The 19793-nt window shown below is 42.4% G+C and overlaps 1 protein-coding gene across 5 annotated transcripts in view; it reads right to left on the reverse strand.

Moving 5' to 3' along the window:
• Positions 1–19793, reverse strand: part of cdh23 (cadherin-related 23) — a 207775-nt gene that overhangs the window by 145264 nt on the left and 42718 nt on the right. For all 5 annotated transcript variants that reach the window (XM_028603317.1, XM_028603313.1, XM_028603314.1 and 2 more), the window contains 3 exons: positions 15543–15685; positions 15207–15254; positions 14723–14815 (listed from right to left, as the gene is read on the reverse strand). In XM_028603317.1, coding sequence (XP_028459118.1) covers positions 14723–14815; positions 15207–15254; positions 15543–15685 — 284 coding nt within the window. The remainder of the gene's footprint in view (positions 1–14722; positions 14816–15206; positions 15255–15542; positions 15686–19793) is intronic.

A 19793-nucleotide genomic window follows, 5' to 3' on the forward strand; every position in this document is an offset into this window, starting at 1 on the left:
GGTAACACGGAGAAGCTGCAGCTACGTACTACAAGCGTCCCCTAAGCTAAAACGGCAGTGCTCGGGGTAAGTTTTAGAGTGCCTTTGTGCCTCTTAACAGACACAAAATGCAATTAATATGTCTGTGCCACAAGAACATGGCCCTTACGTGTCAACAAGATGCGTTTTCAACTCAGACATTGTTTAAATTCACCTACCCTGGTCCCTGTCTCGATCCTGCCAGTAGCTAGCTTGCCCTGCTAGCTGATAGCCGTTAGCTGCTAGCTGCCGTTTGGTGAGTGTATTCAGACAGGCTTCTGTGATAATCATCCCAAAAACAATCCATGGAGCGGTGGTGGTGTGGCTATGTCCTCCAGAGGACAGGTCATGAAGTGTATTCCCCCCTAAAAAAAACAATAGTGCGGTAGTAGCTGTTAGCTGCCCTCCGGTGAGTGTGTACAGCCAGATAGCTGTTAGCCGTTAGCTGCTAGCTGCCGTCCGGAGAGTGTATTCAGCCAGGCATCTGTGCTAATCATCCCAATAAAAATCCACGGAGCGCCCGGTGGGTTGGTGGATATCCTGCATAGGACAGATCATGCCTTTGCAGCAAAAGGTTTAGATTATTTCCCCCTCAAAATAGGTAATTGAGCACTGTAGTGGTTATGACCATATCAGTGACTATGTAACTACATGGAAACGGGATAAACGATGTCTGTGGCTTGCACAGTAATAGCGTTACTGAAGCCTAGCTGTTGCATCGCGCGGTCTCCTGGGAATTCAGTTGTAGCAGAAAAAGGTAAACAGTAATTCGCAGATTGGAGCGTAGTGTGTGTGAAGAGTGAAAAGCGGAGTTGTTTATAACGGAAGAAGCTTGGAGTATGAAGAATATAGCAGATATGCAACACACGGAAGAGCCTTTTGCGTTTGATGGTCATCCTTATTTATTCGAACCAGAGTATACAGATGAAGAACTAGCCTCAAGAGTTGGAAAGAACAAGACTGACAGACAGAGGGGAAACAGGCAGATGAACTTGCTGCTCCAAGCACAAGCTAAAGGTAGCATTCAGTAACTGGGGGACATAGCCACACCATCGGGCGCTCCGTGGATTTTTATTGGGATGATTATCACAGATGCCTGGCTGAATACACTCACCGGACGGCAGCTAACAGCTAACGGCTAACAGCTATCTGGCTGTACACACTCACCGGAGGGCAGCTAGCAGCTAACAGCTACTACAGCACTATTGTTTTTTTTAGGGGGGAATACACTTCAAGACGTGACATGACCTGTCGTCTGGAGGACATAGCCACACCACCACCCCTCCGTGGATTGTTATCGGGATGATTATCACAGAAGCCTGTCTGAATACACTCACCAAACGGCAGCTAACGGCTATCAGCTAGCAGAGCAAGCTAGCTACTGGCAGGATCGAGACAGGGACCAGGGTAGGTGAATTTAAACAATATCTGAGTTGAAAACGCATCTTGTTGACACGTAAGGGCCCTGTTCATGTGGCACAGACATATTAATTGCATATTGTGTCTGTTAAGAGGCACAAAGGCACTCTAAAACTTGCCCCGAGTACTGCCGTTTTAGCTCAGGGGACGCTTGTAGTACGTAGCTGCAGCTTCTCCGTGTTACCTGCACTGATTTGGGTCGGGGTTTTTTCTATCGAAAGTACTCGCGTAGCTATAGCGATCAAGATTAACGTAAAAATTGGCCGGAATTCTCCTTTAAAGGGTCTAAAGTCAGTAGCGCGTTATTCAGATGCTATTTTAGGGGCGCATGCTTGGCCATAATGTAGCGTGAAAAAGAAAAATATTACTGAAAATGCGCTTTAGGTGTTTGGATAGATCAGGAGGCACTTTACAGTACAGTCCTCAAAAAGTCGCAGCATTCTTTGTTGCTTGTTGTGTTTTACACAACATTTCCATAAATCATGGATGTGTTGATGACATAAATGAGGAAATATTAGAGGACTTAAGGAGATGTGATGTTGAACTAAGGTGGGATTGGACACTCGATGTGCTCCTGGTGGAGCGTCTGGACGGAGATGGAGTGGGGGGAGGAGGAAGGGGCACAACAGGTGCAGATGGTGCGTTTGGAGGATCACGCTCCATGGAACAAGCGTGCCTGTTCTTAAAGGGAATGTGAGACACACCTACAGTGGGGGAAATAAGTATTTGACCCCTTGCTGATTTTGCAGGTTTGCCCACTTACAAAGAATGCAAAAATCTACAATTGTAATCATATGTACATTCTAACAGTGAAAGACAGAATCCCAAAGAAAATTCCAGAAAATCACATCATATGAATTTATTAAAATTGATAACCATCTGATGAGGAAAAACAAGTATTTGACCCCCTGGACAAACAGCAAGTATTCTGGCTCCTACAAGCCAGTTAGTCTTTCTTTAAGACACAGCCCCAATCCGAACCAATTATCTACATCCAATATACCTGCCTCACCTCGTTACCTGTATAAAAGACACCTGTCAACACCCAAACAACCAGCATCCAACATCACCACCATGGGCAAGGCATTCTACGGACATCAGGGACAAGATTGTTGATCTGCACAAGGCTGGGATGGGCTACAAGAGAATCAGAAAGCAACTTGGAGAGAAAAGATCAACTGTCGGTGCAGTTATCAGGAAATGGAAGAAGCACCACACCACCGCCAACCTCCCTCGGTCTGGGCCTCCACACAAGATCTTGCCTCGTGGGGTGTCCCTGATCATGCGAACGGTGAGGAATCATCCCAAAACCACAAGGGGGGAACTGATGAATCAACTGAAGGCAGCTGGGACCACAGTTACAAAAGAAACGGTTGGTAACACACTACGCCGTCATGGATTGAAATCCTGCAGCGCACGCAAGGTCCCCCTGCTCAAGAAGAAACATGTACAGGCCCGCATGAAGTTCGCCATTCACCACCTGGACGACTCAGAAGAGGCCTGGAAGAAGGTGATGTGGTCAGATGAGACCAAAATAGAACTTTTTGGCCTCAACTCAACTCGTCGTGTTTGGAGGGCAAAGAACACCGAGTACAACCCAAAGAACACCATCCCCACCGTCAAGCATGGTGGTGGCAACATCATGCTTTGGGGTGCTTTTCAGCCAAGGGGACGGGACAACTCCATCGTATTGAGGGGAGGATGGACGGGGCCATGTATCGTGGAATTCTGGACCGACATCTCCTTCCCTCAGTGAGAGAGCTGATGATGGGTCGAGGATGGGTGTTTCAGCACGACAACGACCCTAAGCACACCGCCAAAGCAACAAAAGAGTGGTTGAAGAAGAAGCACATCAAGGTTCTGGAGTGGCCTAGCCAGTCTCCAGACCTGAATCCGATTGAAAATCTTTGGAGGGAGCTTAAAATTCGAGTTGCCAGGCGACAACCTCGGAACCTGAATGATTTGGAGGCTGTCTGCAGGGAGGAGTGGGCCAACATCCCTGCCGAAATGTGCACAAACCTTGTCACCAACTATAAAAACCGTTTGACATCTGTGCTGGCCAATATTGGCTTTTCTACAAAATATTAACATGCTGTTTGTCCAGGGGGTCAAATACTTGTTTTTCCTCATCAGATGGTTATCAATTTTAATAAATTCATATGATGTGATTTTCTGGAATTTTCTTTGGGATTCTGTCTTTCACTGTTAGAATGTACATATGATTAAAATTGTAGATTTTTGCATTCTTTGTAAGTGGGCCGACCAGCAAAATCAGCAAGGGGTCAAATACTTATTTCCCCCACTGTAGCTACTTCAGACCAACCCATTTTAGATTTGCGTTGGGCGCAAGAGTCATTTATCCCGCCGGTATAATAGCAACAGTGCAAATATACTGCCGCATTAAGGTATCAAGTTTCTTCAAGAAATGTATTGATGGGGAAAGGGGATCATTGTACTTAAGAAATTCAAACGAGGAACTATGTTCATTTTAACAACAGCGATCCTGGACCGTAGTGATGCCGGCAGCGCAGACCAATTGGCCAGATCCCTTTGAACACTACTTAATATCGCTTCATAGTTGTCCTGGATAACTCGCTGTAGTGTTGCGTGCATGGTAATGCCCAAATATGTAATTTTAGTTTGGGTTGGTATTGTAACACTAATGGCTGATGTCACATCGCGAATCAGGCTTTTCTGCTGTACTTGTCTCGCCCCCTGAAGGACTGCTTGGCAGTCCTGATATCTATGTGTCGTTGTACCCTTGTCGTAGATTCTGTGTGCTCTGTCAATTTCGATGATATCCCTGTTCTGTAAGGCGGGGATCCACACCGGTAACTGATGTTGCAGGAATCCAACTGGATCATCTTTTTCGCTGCTCTTTCAGTCTAATGATGCGTACATTGTTGCGTCGGGATCGGTCTTCCATTTCGGCTAGCTTATGCCGAAATTTCTTCTGGTCATCAACACAGGCGGTCACCATGTTTCAACTCATCTACCTGTTATCCCCTTGTGTCTGGTCCAGTCGTACCAGATCACATACTGTAGCTCCCTGTCTCTCAAGCTCTGTCCTGATGTGTTGCAGCGAGGTATCAATTTCTGCTAATACTTCCTTCACTGCGTTGCGGACCACTGATTCAAGCACATTTTGTTGCTTTTCTAAGACCTTGGTTATAACATTTTCCATGTTCAAGTCCGCACTAGCATCAGTAGCCATAATAGCCGCCGCCATTATGGTAGATTTCTGCGTCCAGGTAAACGGCAACAAGCCCTGCTTTTTTGCTCCTGCAGGCATTCCACTGAGTCACTGTGGTAGCAGACAAAACAATTTGGCGTCAAAGAAAAAGTAACAGACCTGGTTAATCTATGTAATGCGGAGGTGGGTACGAGAACCCTAGTCTCCTGCGACCATTGCGGGTGCTGGTCACGTGATCTCCCGCGTATTTCCATCTTGAGGTAGCAAAAAGTGATCGCGCCATTGACCAACAAAAATCTGGTCTCAAGTCAATAGCACAGCATTTCATTGTTATTTTAACAGTGAATTAGTAAAATGTGCCTAGGCTTGTGCACAGCATGCGCACACTATGCTTGTTACACACACACACACACAGGGAAGCGCAGCAGCAGACAAAGATTACAAATAAAAATATTATGGTGCAAATCCGCCATCATAATAGCAATGCGCCAAGGTACAAACGCATCTGGCTATTAAAGGGAATGGGAGATGACACTGATTGGTTTATTGCATGTTACACCCAAAACCTATGAATTCATGAAGACACTAAGTACAACACTTTTGAACCATGTGCCCGGCACACGGACCCTTTTTTCCTCTGTCAAACTAGCAAAAGTAGATTTGGACACGCACCACGGCGTGCACTTAGATTGTTAAAATAGGGCCTTTAATGTCTCAGCTGTCTCGCCACAGAAACAAAAACACACTAACACGTACAAATATACATGCATCCCATCTAATGCATAATTCAGACTTCAAACCATTGCAGACACATTGGAGTGCAAATATCTAGGCTGCCTTTCTCCTGGTCACTATGACCCCAGGTGCCTTTAATTTCCCATGCATTACTCCAGAGCTTCAAGGATGCCAGTGGTTACTCCCCAAAGGATAGCATGTGCGAGTGTGTGTGTGCGCTTAAACCCAACACTCCCATCTCTGACTTCCAACAGGGAACATACAACCAGAGCATTAAATAGCCTCCATCTGCTTACCAGCTAGGGAACTCAAATAGGACTGGGGTGTTTGATGGGCAAATTAACACAGATCACTGAAATATGCATTAGTATGCAGGCTTTTTATTTAACATCTTAAGTGTGAGAGAAATAAGGAGAGGGAGAGGATATAGGCAGACATTTCAGCCTGGTAGAAATTAAAGCAATTTGGTTAAATTTTTTTTAATTTCAATCCTCAAATAACCTGCCAAAAGTCTTTGAATCTACACTTCAGGATATATTATTTTACAACATTTAGGTCTTTACTATCCATCTGTTCTGGTCAGAGAGTCATTTATACCTCAGCTGACACACACTGATGCACATGCCAGTAACGCACATTTGTCCAACACATTTGCTAGAGAGAAGTATTGTCATACACTGGTAGTAGGCTGCAAAGTAATGATAATGATGATAATGAATAGAACTGAACTAAATGTAAGACACAGATCTGAACAGAGAGAGCCTGTACAGAGAAACCGCAGCACTACTGGGGTCCGTTTGCAATCACTTCATGTAGCTCTGCAGCAGAGAAGAGTGGGGACAGAGAGATAAGCAAGCAAAGCACTGCATTTAGGAAGAAGATGGACGCGGTCAAGAGCTATAACAGCTAAATGTACCTAAGGTTTACAAGGCTTAAGCTGTGTGCATATTGTAGGATGATAGAGCTCTAAAAGAAAGAAAAGAAAGAAAAAAAAAACACTGGCAGCACCAATGACACTAATGCAGAATGGCAACGTGTGTACAATTATCTCCTGTATAAAGTGATCATTACATGGTAATTGGTACTTCCTACAGCAAAACTCATATCCCAACCTGTTATTTACATTGTTTCATTCCCCTTTCATCTCTCTTTATCTCAATTAGTAGAATGTGATGTTGTCAAATTAAATTATATCTTGTTGATGAGACATGACACCATTTACGGAGTGCTCAATGAGAGGAGTGCCGACTGTCTGCGCCTTTGACTTTCTCAATCGCCTTTGCTCATCCAACATTTCATAATAGCATTTTATTGATTAATTTGTAGCAACTGTTGAAATTTCGCCTACGGTTTGTACTGTATTAGTAGTAGCTCTTAGCTGCTTTACACTTGTCTTATAATGTAGCTGTCCAATCCAATAGCCTCTCTCCTGCCAAAATCTCTCTAATGAGTAGTGTCTCAATTTCCTTTCTAGCGTCCCATTTTTTTTTTCTTCTTTCCCCTTTTAACCTACCTTTTCTATAAGCCGGGTCCTGGGGGCACAGAGGATAGAGTGTAAGAAAGGGGGAGAGGAGCGGTCGTGCACACAACTCAATTATACATCAAAGCACTTATGTTGGGGACACAACGGAAAAGAGAGCCAAGGAGGAAAGGGCTTTCACTTGGATGAGGGAAGACCTTGGTGATAGTCGCTGGTATCAGTGTTAGTAGGTGACTACAGGGAAAACAGACCGTGCTTATTTAAAAGAAATACTGACTTTTTTGTTTCTTTCTGACTTATGTCCAATAAAATGAAAGACTTTCACTCGATAGATCTGGTAATTGACCAAAGGTAAAAACCTACCAAACACCTGCAGTTGAATATATAATTACAAACTCTGTATGTTCTGCTGTACTCCCGGACGAAAGGAGAGGCTACCACACAATACTTTTGTACGTTATTCCTTGTTCATTGTTCAATCCATGCCAATTCCTGCTAATTCCTAGTTTCAGAACGTTCCTTACCCACATTCAGTCAGAAACAGCTTTGCTGGGATTCTAATGGTACGTGTCCATGGTCAGCGTCATTTCCACGCTTCCCATTCATTTCTATGGGAGCAGACGTGCAATGCATTCTGGTAGCATCGTGGGGACTCAAGAGAAGCGGGCTGCCGAGTCCCCCGCTCCAGGAAACTTTATGCAAATGAGACCAACTCTCTAAGCTGATGAAAAAAACTTTTAAATTGACCGTTGTCGATCTGAAATGAAGACAGATTCGGCAACTGTACTCTATTTCTCGCTTAAAATGTTTTCAGAAACACGTTTCGGTGAACTATTTTTGTAAAATAAGAGATTGTATTCTAAGCAGGGTGACATGTACCATTATGGTACATGTCCATATATGCGTTGTTTTCACAGAAGAGATCGCCCCGCTTTGTCTGCTCCCGGATTTCAAAACCGACCATAATGGCGGCACGTTTGGATTACAATCTCTTATTTTACGAAAATAGTTTTAAAATAGTTTTAAAACATTTTAAGCGAGAAAGTTTAAAAGATTTTTGTCAGCTTTTGAGAGGCGTCGAGCAAGTCAGACACTAAAAACAGACCTGCCGCCTATCTTTAGCAGAGCAGAGAGCAGCTTCACGCATGCTTCTGGGACACACCGTGACACCGGTGGTGGAATATCAAGCATGGACTTGAATGAGCGCGATTGCTTTTGCCATGGGCCGCAGTGCCTCCGAAACGCAGCGCAGACGTGCCAGGAGGAATATAGGGGCAAGTGTTGGAATAAAATCCATTTTGAAACTTGTGCACACTAAACAGGGACAGAAAAACTGCACACAGCAATGATAAGATATGGAACTGTGATGGAAAACAAGAGGTACATGTGGACCAATTTAGATGAAAGCTATGGAGCAATTTTGTTACAGGACAGAAAAGTTAAAATTACGCTGTGATGTGATCTAAAAAAAATTCATAAATCATCAAATGTCATTATGTTGAAAATAATATCAAGACATGATACATTGTACAATGCTTCTTCCACGAAGGCTTTGAATCTAATTTCAAAGTCCTTGCATTTAAAGAAGATTGCTGTACACACATCGCCTCTGTACATGTTGTTGTCTATTCAAAGACTGAGAAAATCCTTCAGAGAAAACAATACTAAAAGCCCTGCTTTCAGCCAATACGGTGCAGAACCATATAGTGAATTTATCATGAATTGCTTTTTAAGCCTTAGATGTAGTAAGGCCAAAATATAAAATGTGATGGTGGGGCTATTAAAATCAAGCTGGTTCAGTGTGGTGAATCACTTTGCAATCATCCTGTTAAACTATGACACAACCACAAAGGGTCCAAAATACAAAGTGTTAAACCCTTGGGGGGACATGAATGCCTAAATAAACATCATGGTCACCCATTCAATTTAGTTTTCAATTTCTTTTGTATGTATGAGCTTAGGGGACACTAGAGAAAAGTTCAGACAAGCAGCTAGTAGTCTTCCTGGGAACTGTATTATTAAAAAGACCAACCAATATAGCCACCGTCAGTCCCCTCAGCTAGTGGGGCAAAATGGATGGTTTGTTCTATAAGTGCCAAACAAGACCCTGCTAGACACCATCAGCCTGAGTAGAAAGACAACCTGAAAACGTAGCAGAGATTTGACTAAGATGGGCTGTAAGTTGGAGCTTCAACATCTGTTTGTCACCTTAATTAGTTTGTGAGGTGTTTGTTGTGGTTGTCATGTGTGCCTGCTGCAACATAGCTTTGTAAAACCTGCAATCTGAGCTGTAAAATGAACAGTAAAAGTAACAGCAAAATAAATCATATTTTAACTAAAGCATTGCTTTCACTGACAAGTCAGTGATGCTTTCTACAGAAGAGAGTACAAGATATTAGTACAAGGTATGATTCAAGTTAATCATATTTTACTCTACAGCAAGCTTTTGTGTATGTATGGTTCACCAGTGTACAACAAGTAAGAGGAAAAACCGTTGGTAGCAACAGTATTCCTATTCCTCTATAATTCTCTATGATGCATCACTTTTTCTGTAATGCCTTTCTCCCTACTATCTCAATTGTGGAAGTGACAGCCAAAACAGATTTGAGCAAATTGGAAAGGCTATAAAAGGTCTATTAAGGAAAATCTAGCCACGGTCTGAGGAACAGTGAGAAGGAAAACAGATGAATAGGAAGGGAGATGCATATTGAGACACAGACGAAGACAGAGGGAAAGAAAGAATCGCTGAGGAATTTGCATAATGCCAAATTAGAGCCCTGGTGAGGTTGAAGGCACGACTTGTAGCTCAACAACTTTCCCCCCCACACACACACAATTCTTCTTTCAGAAGAGTTTTTTTTTTCCATAACCATGGTATCATACACACTGCAAATAGCGATGAAAGCTAGCACTCGGTATTTCTTTCAATCTTAAACATAAACACAATCACCCATGTTGCCGTAAAAATATGGAGGGACTGACAGGATGCACAACGGTCTTCATTGTTAGCAAAACCTTGTCAGAATTCACAATTCTGCCAAGTGAGTGTTAGAGGGAAGGAGAGTGCCAAAGGCAGGGTGGGGGGTGGGGATGGAGGGGTGGGACCCACACACTTGAAAGAAAGGGAGAGAGGGAACGACAGGTTGATTTATTCAAAGAGTGAGGAGTGGGTGAATCAAACTTTAATGGCTTTTGGGAGTGCAAGCCGTTCTCTCTCACCCCTTCAATCTTGCCTCTCTCACTCAGTCTTTCCTTGTGTGCTCAAAACCTTACTCTCACCCACCCCCTCCCCCCTTAGAAAAAAAGGAAAACACTTTTTGATGGTCACTCCTAAACAGGAGCCTTAGTTTTTTTTTTGACAGACAAATATGCACCCATCTCTGTGTAGCACGCAAATCAAGGTGCTCTTCATGCTCAGTGGGATAAAGTAAATGACAGAAAGATAAAGGAGGAAGAGGAGGTGATTTACCTTCGTGAGTGGCAGCATACGTGATGCCCAGGCAGTATTTGTTGCGTTAACCCCTGGACTAGAAAGGATGAGTGGAAAAATTGTTCTACAGGCACGACGTCCTCTGTGACAACTCACTTTAGCGACCATCTTGCCCTTAAAGGCTTACTGAAATCCACAAATGAATAATCATTCATAGATGTGAATGACTGCACTCACTCCTTTATACTGGTTTCATGTGTGGTAAGCACTTTCTTAAAGTTTATATCTATATTGAATATCTTCAGATGTAAAATGCCCCCCTACACATACACAAAAAACATCAGTGAAATGAAAAATAAATAAATAAAATGAAATATGTGAACAAACAGTTGGTAGACCATTCTAGAACTGTAGATAAACTGGCCATGTGTACTGTATTTGCATTGTATAAAGAATGGAGGAGTTTAAATTAGTTTGTAGTGGATGATCATGTGCTATGGTCTAAGCAGTGCTGTCAGACAATCATATGGACAGATGGAGAAAGAAAAACACTTCCAAAAACACTTTTTTTTCAAACTGTATTCATTATTAAAGACATGATGCGGAGGAACAGCTTCTTATATGCCATCAAAAACTGGAGAATATTTCTCCTGCAAATTCTTCAATAAGGATACTTTCTTTTGAGAAACCACAACTTTTGCTTAGAATTGGGTCCTAAGCACCAAATAGGAGAAAGTTATAAATGGAGCCTGAGGTGAGTAAAATATTGACTGCTTCCCATTTAACCTTCTCACTTTATCCATTTTTTCTCTCTTTCTCCCTAAATCCCTCGATCCCTCCCTATGGGGCTCAGGGTCTTAGTGTCAGGCAGAATTCTCTTTAAGGCCTGTGCCTGTCAACCAGCTCCCACTCAGCTCAGTAACCACTAGATTCAATTACACTACAAGAGAGACCAGAAAAGATGATACTGAAATCATTATGGCCTAAATCCATCTTCTAGGAGGCTGTGTGTGTGTGTGTGTGTGTGTTGGCTTCCGTTCATTCTATGTGCAGGAGAAGTTAAATCACAAATATTTTGCAAAATACAAAATAAATGTATTCCCATACAAACAAGACTAAGTTCCCAGTGAACCTTGCAACTGCAATAATATTAGTCACCCATATACTGAGGGAGATATTAATATCTGTTTTTTAACCTGGTAAACAAATTACCTTTGGATGCTGTAACCTGCTGAGATACAGGGCAGAAGGCGATGAAAGATTAGGGATGAATTTCAGCTTTCAGAAGTGAAAAAGGCAAAGAAGAAAGACATGTAACAGATTCATCTATGTTCTACCTGACAGCGACAGAGGGCACATCAAAAAGCAGGTGCCTCTCTTTTGCTACCAGAGCCCACATCAAACACTAAGCAGCTCATTCACAGGCATAATAGGAGCTCTCAAACACTCTCTGCCAATATTATCGGAAATATGAGTGCATTCGTGTGTGTGTGTGTGTGTGCTTGTGTGTTTTAAGTTTAAGGTTTTAGAGGAAGTAATAGCCAAAAGTTGGGGGCTAAAACCATGCTGGTTTTATTTCCTCTCATCTACTCAACTGGTTATAGTGCCTGTGAGCAGCAAACACTCAATTATCCAACTGATAAAAGTCATTGACTAATCAAATAGATATACTGTATGTATAAAATAAACGAGCCAGATTTCTATTTTGGGGCAGTGTGCCACAAAACAAAAGATAATTTTAATTGAACATTAGTCACCTATAATTGTTTTAGGAACAAATAACCTCAGGTTTCTGATGATTCCTGTTACTATGCTCCTTATATATATATATATATATATATATATATATATATATACACACACACACACACTATGATGAAACACATGTGAGGTGAATGTGTATGATCCAATAATGTGTGTAATGTGTTTTGTGCAGATGTATGTGTATAGGACAGAAACAGGCATTTAAGGCAGAAGAGACTGCAGAGGAAGAGAAGCAGAAGAATACAAGTGAGGGTCAGGGGGAGTGTATGGAACCACAGGGGATGGCACACACTGGGCACACTTGAAAAGTTGTTAGTGCTGGCATTTGATATTATCACAGGGGCACTGACAGAGAGACCGACTCCTAGTGGGGGAGTGTGAGGGTCAGACAGCCGGGGGGTGTGTGTGTGTGTGTGTGTGTGTGAGGGTTTCTGGGCAGGGTTGTTCTTTAAGCCATGGATGGTCTCACAGTTGCTCAGACAGCAGCTCTGTAGTACACAGATGCACACTTAAAACATTTTGAATTTTTCGATATAGGGCTTGCTGTATAGGAGGACTACCTGTCCAGCTGAATGTGAAAAACACTTCTCAGTATGTTGGAGGCTCACTCCATCATCTCATCCAATAATGGATTTGGGTTGTGGCCCATCTGCTGTTCTATCAAAACATTATTTTTGGTGATAGTCTTCACCTCTTGTTTCCAGTCTCTGCTGCTGGCTGCCTGAGTGTGTGGATGCTGTAAATCTGGCCAGCTCATTAGCACTGACAGAGGGAATGCTAGCAGCCCACCTGCTCCCCTTCACCCTCTTTATGGCTCTACAAATTAAAACGACATTTACACACACTCTCCCCCACTCTCCCTACTGCACTGCTCACCACTCACATTGCTTCATCTGCTCACTGCTGAGCTGCATCAGGCCCACCTCAATATACTTCCTCCCCTAATGATTCTTCGGTTTAAACAACCCTAAAGCCCTTTGAGTTGTTTTCTTTGTGGCTTCTGTCAATCTGTTGTATCTGTGTGTTAAATTCCATCATTTCAATCCTTTGTCTTTCTGTCTTTACTTTTCCTCCTCTGCCATCCTTCACATCCATCACCCTTTCCCATCTTTTTCTCTGTGTGCTAAAGTTCAGCAGCACTATCTAGTAGCGTTGATTGTACGTTAACAGCCAGTTACTCTGGCATGACCAGTGAGACAGTGTGTGACAGCATGATGGAGTGATGTCGCAGTATGTTTGCTTCGCCCGCTAGAGGTCAGTTAGGGTCAAAGAGGTAATGAGGCCATAAAAATGCCGGTGTAACAAAAGTTGTGGGCAAACAGGATAAGGTGAAGAAAAGGGTAGAGGAAGGGGAAACGGGTACAATGAGGAAGAAACATTGTTCCCAAAAACTCCTACTTCCAGATGGAAGGAGGTACAAGGCTTTAATGAAAAGCTCTCCGTGTACAGATTGGACTCTGTGCTGCATTGTAATTGCAACATACAGTCATACAAATATGAATGAATTTGCTGTGTCTCATCTATAATAAAGGCACACAAACAAATAAAGTGATTGAGATTTGTGATAAAACACATTCCACCTGCATTAGTCTCGCTCTGTGGTCGCGTACAAAAGGCATGCCTTTTTATTTTGACTGTATTGTCTCATTGTGTTCACAGTGCTTAGTGTTTTAAAGATATATTACCACAACCCATTGCCTCAAATAAAAAAAGCTTGAATTTTGTAAGCACTAGGAGGGAAGGACTGACACAAGCAGTAATTCATTGAGTGATGTAAGGGAACTAACAATATGTAAGCGACTGAGGGTCAAACACAGCTCTGGTTAATGGCTTTCCGGAGGCTAAACTGAAGCGTATTGTTTGCAGAGTCTGTATGTGGACTATAAGCGTAAGTCCCACACAACTGAGCAGTGGTTGCATTGGCCTGAGAGAACCTTCCCTGTGGGTGGTCGAAAAAGCCTCGTCTTAACGGTCCTCCTTTCTCCCATTTATTTGTCTGACTTCATGGATTGGGGAGAGAAAAAGCCAGTGGCTTTGAAGATTTGGTGACGACTCAGAAAGGGCTATGTGCTCAATATAAACACAACAAAATGTGCGTTTGTGTGGAGTTCAGCCCCTTTTTGAAGTCCTCCACTCCATTCTGGCAATTACTTCTATTAAGGATTAGATGAGGGAGAGGGCGAAGAGGAGAGAGAAAGATGGAAGGAAGGGAGAGCTGAGGGAGGTAGCAGATTCAGAGAGGACCGAGAAGCCAGAGAAACAGAGAGGAGAAAAGAGATTGAGGTCTCTAATGCAATGAGTGTTTTTCTTCCAATATAGAAAGGAGGCTGTTAGCACACTCTCTAAACAGGAGCTCAAAGAAAACTCCTCAAATCGTGAGAAGATCACAGGTGCAGCAAAACACAGCTTTTCCAGGGCACCAGAGACCAAAAAAGCACTGTGAATTGTTGATGATCACCAGGAGTTGGACGTAACCACTATACATTTACTACTGCAAAAATAGTTATAACATTGAGGTGAATTTTAGTTGAGGTGAACATATAACATAACAATTGTCCTACATATGATGCTTTTTCAGTTTTCTGCAGGAAGAGGTGCCTCACAAACTCTGCATCACAAATTATTGTACTACTACTTTGGGGACATTAAGTTAATAAGTTAAATATCTTTCTGTCAGGCTTACCTCCGGGATGTTGACGGTGTAAGGCTGCCCATGGAAGGATGGAGCATTATCATTCACATCTCCAATCTGGATGTTTACGGTGTCTTTGACCACCTGAGGGAGGAAACACCTTGGTGAAGTTGTTCCAAAGCCTCCTCCACAACTTATTTATCAGAGAACTGTAGTCACTGAAAATGTGTAATACCCACACCAAGCTAAGATTCAGAGTGAAGAAAACAGGACAAGTGTGTGATAGATTACCCACGGGGGAGAGTGGGCGAAACCTCATTGTGTTTCAGTAACTAAACTGTGTTGAGTGAGACAGGTGTCAGGATGATTACATGTGAGAAAGAGTGAAATAAGGGTAAGAATGAAAGCAAGAGACTGAAAGGGAGACTGGTCGAGAGAGAAGCCATCTATGTGACATTTAGTCAGGCTGTAACCTGGTGTCGGCGCGTGACGGGAGGTGTCATAACTGTGATCACAGTGTAAATCTGTCTCTTACCTCTTGAATGTCACTCACGAAGAATTCGACCTGCATCTCTGACTTGGTCTGTTGAAGACGGAGACATGCATCAGCATAACGTTTGCATGGACATGTTAGTGCAAAAGAGCAGTGCAGATAATACAAAGACATACTGTAGAAATGCCACTCTGAACTCTCTTATTTTTCTTTTTCATGCCTCCCCGCTGAAGAGCATTGCACTTTTCACCGCTCTTTCATCATTTGATAATTTACATTCCATCTCCCATTTCAAAATTCTCCTGAGTGTCTTTTTTTTATGTACAATGCATTTGCTTTGGTAATGTGTAAACGTGTGCGTTGGTTTGGTGTTCATACCTCACGATCGAGCTGCTGTCGAAGCCAGACCACACCAGTGTCTTTGTTCACAGAGAAATACCTCATGGCCTCTTCTCCTGAAACACCATACTGGAGAGGTTCCCCCTCAGGGTCCTCTGCTTTCAGCTGGGCCACTGATGAACCTGCCAGGCAGACAGTCAACGGTCAGAATGTCTAACTACTTTTGGAGCTTTTCAAGAAACATGCCATTGTATTTCTTAACCCGATGCATTTGAATGAAACATAATTGTTACGTGCCTGAAAATCACAATTCAGCATGTTTTTTTTTAGCTGCTCCTCTCCTTTAAGTATTCTGAAAATTACCCACTAAATCCACAAAAAAAAGGAGGAAATAACTTGACCTTCAATGTCAGGGCAAAGACTGATTTAGACACCGTCCAAAAAGAACTAAAATCATGTGGGTGCAGCAAGCTGCATTTTCATGTTAAGGATAAAGATGGCATCGACACAAATCCACACTACCCTGTGCAAGGGTAGAGGGGCAAAGGGTTTTTAATTGAAGCTGCAGTGGTTCACAGGCTTCATTCGTCACAGACACTAGTGCTCAGACAGGCTGACTAATCAAACCCAGAGGTGGAGCGCCATCAGGCCTGCTTGGGCAGGGTATCGTAATGGGCTAAAGGGGAGGGTATGCCAATATCAGTCACACACAATGGGCCCCAATGGTTATGAATATGTATTATGTTCTCTTTCGACTCGCAGAACACAAACAGACACACATTTACATGTAAATGTACATCCGAGTAGAGAAGCACCAGATATTTTTTGCAGGCAGCAGCATTACTCATTGATTTCCCAAAAAGAGGAAACAGGGACCACCAGAAAGGATTAGACACTGTCCATGGTGCTGAACTGTAGCTCTGTAGAGGTGAGCTAAAAAAGTTACATGTTATAACTAAATACCTTCACCTGCCCAAACACCAACGTAACTCCATTCTACCCTAATTCTCACTTGTTCCATTAATTCTCACCATGAACACAAATCTCAATAACAGAATGTTTGCTGGGATAGGCTTCAGCTCCACCTTTCACTCTACATAGAAAAAGGAGAGTATTGCATATGACTGTATGGATGGGAGAGTTAATACGCAGATCATATACACGTGTGCGCACACACACACATACACCCCCTACAGGCTCTCGGTCAGACAATAGAGGTGAAGCCAAACTAAATCAAGCCTGTCACTTGTGCACCAAAAACCTTAACACAAAGACCAATTAGGCTTCACAATCACACACCCCTCTCGTTTTATTAATACACCCAATTTTCCTATGAAAGGGTGGCAAAAATGACTAATTAATATAACGATTTATGAACTCCTCTCATCGAGTCTAATGAGATTTATGCAAATTCAGCTTCTTTCAATATGAGTTATAATTTTGTTGAAGACGGTGCAAATTGAGCATTTTAACTCATAGTCATCAATAATAACTAACTGATTTTTTTCCTCCTCCTTCCAACCCTCTCGACTGTGGAGGAATTGTCTGCTCCATGTGGGTAGACGTACACTTGAATGAAGGATAACAAATTAATTATTATAAAATCATTCAGAGAGCAAGTCTTGTGGAAGATTAACTTCTACTCCGGAAAAAAAGAGGCAAACTTAGACTAACCCGTTAAGCATATGGGTTAGATTCTCTACTAAGGATAGCCGGCAGGCTGGAATAGGTCTACATCTGCTGAATGAGCAGATGTATATTAGATTAGGATTTTGTACTGCACTTTATGTATGAATTTGCTCCAATGACTCTTAATGTTCTTAGATTGTCAGATTTTTATTTTTGCCCAAAGTAACATATATTGACAAAATAAAATAGATGGGATTAGGTAGGTGAACATACTTTGTCCTCAAAGACAGAGTTGTCCAAGATATGGAAGAACAGTGACATTTTATTGCTAGTGTGATTATTATTCGATTTTTGACTGTATTTGTATAAATAACAGTATCTCGGCAGACCTCACACTGCAATGACACAGCTGGATTTGAATCAGCAAAATATCTCTTTAAGGCTTAATTGATCATCAATTGAAGTTAGGATTAATTTAAAGTTGATTTTAGTTTTAGAGTTAGATTAGAAAGATTTAGGATTAGAATACGTAAAAGGTAAGGGCACAAAGTGTTGAGCGTCAAGGTTGGTTAAAGCACTGCTGTAATCCCAAACATTCCTCACAAGTATTGTAAAAAGTATATATAGTGTGTGTGTGTGTGTGTGTGTGTGCGCATGTGTAGTGTAGGTATCCTTCTGGTTCTTATCTGTAACACTGTGGCACCAAGCTCTTTCCCTGACAAATGATGCTATTTAGCAGCAAGTGATGCCAGTATTACTGTTATGAATGATACAGTGCACATTAACATTGCCCCTCCTCTTCTCCTCTACTCTGCAACACTGCTCTCACGACAAGAGCGATGGGCTGGAGGAATCATCTCTCTACCTCACCTTTCTCTTTCCCATTGTCCTCTGAACCTCTCCCGCAAACTGAAATACCGAATCCTGAAGTTTCCTTCTGCATTCCGACAGTAAGGTCAAGCCAGAACAACCAAAGCAGAGCTAAATGCCACAAGCCAAGGTAAGTTAAAGACATCTGGGGGTCGAACCTCAACACTTGCCTAGCACCATACTGACCTGGTAGATTTAGAGATGGGTGTCCTCCTGTGGTTTAATAAAAAAGTGAGAGAAAGCCTACAAGACTCGCTCTGTGATAAGCAGGATACCAACATACATGCAGTTTTATTTAGCGTACAGACTCAAGTTCTGCTGGTTCCCCAACACGCCAAATATTTTTCAACAGATGTGCTGATGAAGCTCATATAGATTTGATCCATTACATATTTAAATGAGACCAATATAGAATACATACACACATATGTGGTTTGAAGCCATTTCAGGGGAAATGGGTGAAGAAGAGCCAACAATGGGAGCCAAAAGTGTAAAACATGCAGAAAAAAAGTAAGAATAGCAGAAAAAAAAAGTAAGAATAGCAGAAAAAAAAAGTAAAATTAAAGAAAAAATGAGAAATTTGGAACGTGCAGATGAGGTGAGACTTGTTAAAAGAAAGTTACAAATACACTCATCTACTCTAATGTTAGACTTCTGCATTAAGACAAAACATTGTTGTTTGAAAACGCACTGCCATAAAGCATAACAATGACAAAGCCTGGAGAAGCAAGAGACTGAAAAGTGAGGGGTAGGAGAAGAAGAAAAGTAGGAAGACTTTCTAACCTATACACAGCAGCTGCCGCATGTTTTACTCAACCTTTTAGGAAAGTCAAGGGAGCCAATGGGGGTGCTAAATCAGCTGCTGGAGGACATCAATCCCTGCTGGATCAATAGGAGTTGCGCATGTTACGGGGACTAGGCTCGGCCCTGCCCTCGGGGCCTCAGGCTTGAGACAGAAAAGAGGCTATAGGCCAAAGCCCTGTTTATTATGTTGGTGACATCTCTAGACCTCTCGTGCATCTGAGCGCTGATTCACTGGGACAGGCACTGTCAAGACTGCAATTTCACACGTTGTGAATTATAGCTTTGAATTTTCGTGCACAGAGGCTTAATGGGTATATGGGCAATGTTCAGTACGCTATCTACCAACGCAGCGGCAAAACAAAGAGAGACGACTGACTGAATCTTGATCTTTACCTGCTTTGTATAAATACTTGATGAATTGTCTTGAGGCAGTGTGCGTGAGCCTCAGGGTTGAAGCCATCCAATCAGTAGGCTGATGAGTCAGTATGATGCCACTCATGTTACCACACTGTCTATCCACTGACAAAGAGAGCCTTCAAACACATCTGCAACCCTGAGTTGAAGCCATGCTACCTCACATCAATCATTCCCATCAAAAATACTGGCTTCAACTAACTGGCAGAGTGTTGAAAGTACAGTGGCTGTATTTTCTTCTCTACTTAAAGTGCAACGTTTGTCTCTTCATGGATGTCCATGTGAGGAGAAATTGAACAGTATATTCTGTAGACCGAAGCCTTCGCATCTGTAACATATACGAGTTGTGATTCTGTGACTCTAAGCTACAATGTTGTCTACTTTTAAGCATCAGATCAGGTCTGGGATAACAGGGAGAGCGCTACAGAGGGACCACTGAAAACCAAGTCCTGCTAATGGACTGTGTGCCTTTAGAACAAAATGGGTCGGTTTCTTGTACCCAGCTTTTACAGGAAGTGAGTGTGTGTGTGTGTGTGTGTGTGTGTCTGCAACTGTTTGAATCCCTTCACTGAA

The sequence above is a fragment of the Perca flavescens genome, chromosome 17, assembly GCF_004354835.1.
Source record: "Perca flavescens isolate YP-PL-M2 chromosome 17, PFLA_1.0, whole genome shotgun sequence".
Classification (NCBI taxonomy): Eukaryota; Metazoa; Chordata; class Actinopteri; order Perciformes; family Percidae; genus Perca; species Perca flavescens.